The sequence below is a fragment of the Cucurbita moschata genome, unplaced genomic scaffold (genome assembly GCF_002738365.1).
Source record: "Cucurbita moschata cultivar Rifu unplaced genomic scaffold, Cmos_1.0 Cmo_Scf00006, whole genome shotgun sequence".
NCBI lineage: Eukaryota > Viridiplantae > Streptophyta > Magnoliopsida > Cucurbitales > Cucurbitaceae > Cucurbita > Cucurbita moschata.
This window is the reverse complement of record NW_019268522.1, coordinates 4,054,719-4,061,398: the sequence shown is the minus strand read 5'-3', so window position 1 is coordinate 4,061,398 and position 6,680 is coordinate 4,054,719. Positions and strand designations below refer to the sequence as shown.

Sequence of the window (6,680 nt, the reverse complement as noted above, 5' to 3'; positions counted from 1 at the left end):
CTTCCTCTTTTTCTCTATAAATAGCCTCTCTAGATTCCCTCCCTTTCTCACAACAACCAAATCCTCCATTCCCTCTGCATCTTCCGTTATTATCTCTCCCAATTTTCTTGTGGTTTTCAATCCTCTTTCTTTGTTCGGAAAATTTTGGAGGAATTCTTGGTTTCTCCCTATATTTATTCCGCCATTGACGAAGATTTTATAAGTAGCTGAGGTTAGGGCTCTTTGTTACTTGTTGTGTTTGATTTCCATTTTTTTTTTTTTTTCCGTTTCTTTTCTTCTTGGAAAGGTATTTCTGAGCTTCTTTGAGATTTTTGATCTGTACTGCGTCGTGGAGTTTCTGATTTGTGGATTTGGTTGTTTCGTTCTCTGTTTTTCTGATTTGGTTGCAGAGAAGAAGCGTTAATGTTGTGATGGAGGCGAAACGCGGTACGAAGAAGTCTCGCAGTGGTAGTAGCAATAGTAGTAAAAGGCAACAATACGAAGCTCCTCTTGGTTACATTATTGAAGACGTTCGTCCACACGGTGGTATTGAGAAGTTCCGATCTGCTGCGTATTCCAACGTAAGATTGTTCTTCGATTTCTTCGAGTTCTTGAGTAGTTTTGTGATTTCTTGCGTTGTAATTGTGTTTTTCTTGTTGATTTTCTGGCAGTGCGTGAGGAAACCATCCTGATACCTTTTGTCTCTGTAGATTACGAGTTCTGATTTCGATTTTTGCTTTTTCTGTTGTAATTGGGGCTAATTTCTTGTGCATTCTGAGATCCAAAACCTTCCGAATTTGTTTCGCTTGCTTTCGTTGATTTTTCCTGTAATTTAGAGAGGCTTTGATTTTCTCTCCAACCATGACCGTGTTCACCAAACTCCTAGAGGCATCTGCACCACCAGAACAATCTCCTTCTCCAATCGGTTTCGAAGGCTTCGAAAAACGCCTGGAAGTCACATTCTCTGAACTGCCTATTTTCAAGGACTCTGAAGGACTTGGTCTCCGAGCTTTGACTCGATCTCAACTCGATTCAATCCTTGAACCTGCATTTTGCACTATCGTATCTCATCTCTCTAACTCCGATTTCGATTCTTACGTCCTCTCCGAATCGAGTCTCTTCGTTTATCCACATACGATCATCCTCAAAACTTGCGGCACCACCAAGCTTCTCCTCTCCATTCCGATGATTCTCGAACTTGCCGATTCAATCAAACTCTCCGCTGTCGCCGTGAAATACTCCCGCGGAACCTTCATCTTCCCCAACAATCAACCTGCTCCTCACCGTAGCTTCTCCGAGGAAGTTACCGCACTTAATGTCTACTTTGGCGATTTCTACTCCGAGGCGTACGTGATCGGCGATCCGGCTGTTCCGAATCGCAACTGGCACATCTACTCAGCCGTAAAATCGCCTACGACCGTGAATCGTACGGATATGATTACTCTGGAAATGTGTATGACGGGTTTGAACAGAGAAAAGGCCGCGGTGTTTTTCAAAAAATCTGGAGGCAACTCATCGGCGGAAAAAATGACGAAAATGTCCGGAATCTCTGAGATAATTCCGAATCATGCCATCTGCGATTTTGAATTTGATCCGTGTGGATACTCCATGAACGGGATCGAAGGTGCAGCGTACTCTACGGTGCACGTGACTCCAGAGGATGGTTTCAGTTACGCCAGCTACGAGGCGATGGGCTTCGACGTGGCGGAGCTTCCTTTCTCGCATCTGGTAAGTAGGACGCTCCGGTGCTTTTCTCCGGCGGAATTCTCGATCGCCATCACGTCGAGCAGCGGCGGCGGCTCCCACACGTGGTCTGTTAACGATGCGGACGTGGAGGGGTACACGTGTGATAACATGGTGAAGCAGGAGCTGCCAGGTGGCGAGTGGCTAGTTTACCGTACGTACACGGTGGATAGAAGAAGGTGCGCCGAGCTCCCACTGTGCAAGTCGCTGCTGCTGCTGCAGTGCTGGAAGGAGGCCGCCGCCGCCGCCGATGTGGGTGAGGAAGAGGCTGTGCTTCGCCGTGTGTTGTCGGCCTAGTTTAGTGTCGATGTGTCGTCTATGGTGCTTTGGGAGCAGTTATGATTTTATTTTACGGTAATGATTGTTATAATGTAGATTTGGTTTTGAATTTGGGGCAGTTCTGTTTAAATATATACCGAATTAATTGTCAACTTTCATATTTTCTTTTTTTATTTGTTCATTTCATTTAATTTTCAAAGTTTCTTACATCTATTATAATCCATTTAACATTTAATTTAATATTTTTTTAGCCCATAAACTTTACTTTAAATATTTTAAACTTCATAGTTAATTTCTCATTAGTTATTTTACATACATTTATATTCTAATCCATCCATTATTTTCCACCTAATCAATTTTTGGTGGATTTAAATTGATTTTCCAACCGATAAGTTAATAAAAATGCCCTTAAATTTTATACCTCTTCTAAAAAAATAATCTTTAAGATTTAAAAATTTTCAATAACTCCACAAAAAAAACCATTATCTATTTTGGATGAAAACCTATAGTATTTTATTTTTAAAATATTCTTGAATTTGTAACCATGTTTAAAAAATACTCTTAAATTTTAAAAAATTTCATTAATGCTCTCTAATTTTTTTAAAAAAATAAAAAATATTCTTTATCTTGAGTACGGTATATAAAGACATTCATAAAAGTTTAAAAATAGTATTAACATCTTTTACTTTTATAAAAAAAAAAAAATTTAAAAAATTTACCATCAATATATATTTGAAAATCATCTATAGACATTTTATAGATTATCTCTACATATTTTAATATTAATTTTGAAATTTCATGTAGGATATTTTTAAATTTTTTACAAAAAAAAAAATAATAATAATAAATAAAAGTGTTTTTGAAGTTAATTTTTTTTTTAATGTATTTTGGAAGTTAAAAAATGTAAAGTGGATATTTTTAAATTTTTTACAAAAAAAAAATAATAATAATAAATAAAAGTGTTTTTGAAGTTAAATTTTTTTTTTATGTATTTTGGAAGTTAAAAAATGTAAAGTAAAATAAAATAAACCCATTTCATTCAAAATAATAATAATAATAAATAAATAAATAAATAAATATATATATATATATTTTGGACTAATTTTGGACTATCTGTACTTTTTTCTTACTGTTTTTTCAAGTTCATTTTTTACGGAACAAAATCCCCCAATTCTTTTTTACCTTTTACTTTTGCCCACTCCCCCTGTTTTTTTTCACATGTCTAATCTCATCCTCTTGCGGCGGCGACGGCGGTGGCGGAAGCGGAATCGGTTTCAATAGATGGTGGAATATGAAGGGATCTTCGGCGGCGCAAAAAAAACAGTTAAATGGCCAACCAATGAGCTTCTGGGTTTGGTGAAAGTTCGGGAAAAGAAAACAAAAACTGCAGGACTCTTCTTCTGGGTTATCTCCTCCGTGGCTTCATCCTTGTGTTGGATGATGGAAGTCCCACATCGACTAATTTAGGGTGTGATCATGGGTTTATAAGTGAGGAATACTAACTCCATTGGCATGAGGCCTTTTGGGGAAGCCCAAAGCAAAGCCATGAGAGCTTATGCTCAAAGTGGACAATATCATACCATTGTGGAGAGTCGTGTTCGTCTAACATGGTATCAGAGCCAAGGTTTATTTTTTAAACTCCTCGCCATGTCTTCTTCCTCCTCTCCATCCACCATCTCCAACACCGTCTCAACTACCATGGCGACTCTTGGCCTTAAACAATATCCAATCCCTTTACACCTGTTGTCACAATTCGTCTAACCAAAAACAACTTCATCATATGGCGTGCCCAGCTCCTCCCCTACCTACGGAGTACGAAGCTTATGGGCTACCTCGATGGCACCAATGTTGCACCTGCCAAGCTAATCCCTTCCTCAACTGGTGCTGAGCTGGTCCCTAATCCGGCCTATAATCAGTGGTATGATCAGAATCAACAAGTCCTTAGCGGCCTTCTCTCCTCCATGTCTGAGGAGATTCTTCATGATGTGGTTGCCGCTACTACATCCAAGGAGGCGTGGGATACCCTGCAGCGGATGTTTTCATCGTCAACTCGTGCTCGCACTACTCAGATTCGTGTTGAGCTCGCCACGTCCAAGAAACGAGATCAATCTGCTGCAAATTATTTTTGCAAGATCAAAGGGCTAGCCACCGAGCTGGCCGCCGCCGGCTCTGCCTTGCAGGATGATGATGTGATCGCGTATCTTCTCGCTGGTCTTGGCCCTGACTATGATCCCTTCGTCACCTCAATGACTACCAAGAGTGAAGCCCTCACCCTTGATGATGTGTTTGCACATCTAATGACATATGAAGCTTGCCAACTACAACACCAGGCTGAACTTCAGTTAAATCTTGGATCTTCTGCCAATTATGCTACTCGTGGTGGTCAGCAGAAGAATCGTGGGCGTAGGGATCGCGGTCGTGGTCGTTCTCAAGGTTATGCACCCTCTCGTCCTGCTGGTGATCGTCGTGGCCCTTCTGCTCGTCCTTCCTGCCAGATCTGCGGCAAAGTGGGGCATACTGCTATCCGCTGCTGGCATAGGATGGATGAGTCCTATCAAGATGAACCTTCTTCTGCTCCTCCTACGGCACTGGCGGCTACTTCCTCTTACAAGATTGACCCAAATTGGTACAGCGACACAGGCGCTACGGACCATATCACCAGTGACCTGGATCGTCTCGCTGTGCGTGAACGTTATCATGGAGGTGAACAAGTTCAAGTCGGCAATGGAGCAGGTTTGCGTGTTTTGCATACTGGTCATTCTCTAATTAATACTGCTATTCGTCCTCTTGCGTTGCGTAATATTTTGCATGTGCCTGAAATTTCCAAACATCTCCTTTCTGTTCATAAATTTTCTCGTGATAATGACGTATTCTTTGAATTCCATCCTTGGCATTTTTCTATAAAGGATCGACAGTCGAGGAAAAGTCTCCTAAATGGGAGGTGTGAATCTGGTCTTTATCCTATTAAGCCATCCGATGTCGATAATCTCAAGCACGCCTTGGTGAGCAGATCTACTACTCACGCCCAATGGCATGCACGTCTTGGACATCCTTCATCTCAAGTAATAAAATCCATTTTGCGTCTAAATAATATTTCGTGTGCTAGTGAGTCATCTTTGTCAGTTTGTAATGCGTGTCAGTTAGCAAAGAGTCATCGATTACCATATACTAGTTCTTCCCATAGGTCTTCGTCACCTTTGGAACTTATTTTTTCGGATGTTTGGGGCCCTGCACCTCCATCTGTTGGGGGTTTTAAATATTATATTAGTTTCATTGATGATTTCAGTAAATTTTCGTGGATCTATTTGATGCATGGTCGTACAGAAGCTCCTCGTATATTTTTGCAATTCCAAGCTCATGTTGAGCGCCTCCTAGATACTAAAATCAAGTGGGTCCAATCTGATTGGGGTGGGGAATATCAGAAAATTCATAACACATTTTTTCGTTCCCTTGGAAATGGTCATCGTGTTTCGTGCCCTCACACACATCAACAAAATGGGTCTGCTGAACGCAAGCATCGTCATATTGTTGAAACTGGCCTAGCCCTTCTAGCTCATGCTCATGTACCTATTAAATTTTGGGACGACGCGTTTCTTACAGCCACATATCTCATCAATCGTCTTCCTACTCGTGTCATCGATAAAAAATGCCCCTTGGAGCTTCTTTTTCATACCCCACCAAATTACTCCTTATTAAAAAATTTTGGGTGTGCTTGTTGGCCCCATGTTCGTTCTTATAACAAACAAAAGCTCTCTTTTCGATCAAAGGAATGTGTCTTTCTAGGCTACAGTTCTTCACATAAAGGGTATAAGTGTCTTGACACCGATTCTGGTCGTGTCTATATGTCTAGAGATGTCATATTTGATGAAAATGTTTTTCCATTCAAGAGAGCCTCACCTAATTCTTCCCCAATCATGCAGTCGACGCATAATGCCCCTGATTTGTGCACCTTGCGTTTGGGTAATAGCAGTACTAATTTGGAGAATGATCACATGCATATGTCTGGGCCTACTAACTCTTTGNTGCCCACACCTATGCTTCCCAGTGAGAAGTTGTTATTGAATGGTGGTGAAAAGCTCTCACCTGAGGATACTACTCGCTATCGAAGTGTCGTTGGTGCTCTCCAATATTTGTCTCTGACACGTCCTGATATATCCTTCTGTGTCAACAGAGTGTGTCAGTTCATGTCCTCTCCAACTTCTATACATTGGGCGACAGTCAAACGAATTCTCCGTTATCTACATGACACTATTGATATGGGTTTGTGTCTTACAAAGTCCAGCACTGATTTGTTGAGTGCCTTTTCAGATGCTGATTGGGCTGGGAATCCTGATGATCGTCGAAGCACTGGAGGCTATGTGATCTTCTTTGGTGGCAATCTTATCTCTTGGAGTTCGAGGAAACAATCGACAGTTTCTCGTTCTAGTACGGAAGCCGAATATAAGGCGGTTGCTGATGCCACTGCCGAATTAATTTGGATCCAAGTCCTCTTGCGTGAGCTCGGGATCTCGCAAGCGCGAGTGCCTAGCCTATGGTGTGACAACATTGGTGCCACCTACCTATCCGCCAATCCAATCTTTCATCGACGGACGAAGCATGTTGAGGTTGATTATCACTTCGTTCGTGAACGAGTATCGACTCGTCAGCTTGATGTTCGACTCATATCTTCCAAGGATCAG

At 41.3% G+C, this 6,680-nt stretch overlaps 1 protein-coding gene and 1 non-coding gene across 2 annotated transcripts; both read left to right on the top strand.

The window, feature by feature from the left end:
* Positions 1 to 2,172, top strand: LOC111443864 (S-adenosylmethionine decarboxylase proenzyme-like). The gene is made up of 3 exons (XM_023081691.1): positions 1 to 211; positions 390 to 560; positions 651 to 2,172. The coding sequence occupies exon 3, from the start codon at positions 841 to 843 to the stop codon at positions 2,017 to 2,019; it is 1,179 nt and encodes a 392-aa protein (XP_022937459.1). The 5' UTR covers positions 1 to 211; positions 390 to 560; positions 651 to 840; the 3' UTR covers positions 2,020 to 2,172.
* A 2,000-nt stretch (positions 2,173 to 4,172) lies between these two features.
* LOC111444490 lies at positions 4,173 to 4,312 on the top strand. Its single transcript, XR_002710714.1, has one exon. It is a non-coding gene; the product is annotated as a small nucleolar RNA Z247 (small nucleolar RNA).
* Positions 4,313 to 6,680: the final 2,368 nt, after the last annotated feature.

Bases quoted from the DNA above. Each gene is read 5' to 3' on its own strand.
- LOC111443864 (XM_023081691.1), top strand. From the start codon at position 841: ATGACCGTGTTCACCAAACTCCTAGAGGCATCTGCACCACCAGAACAA.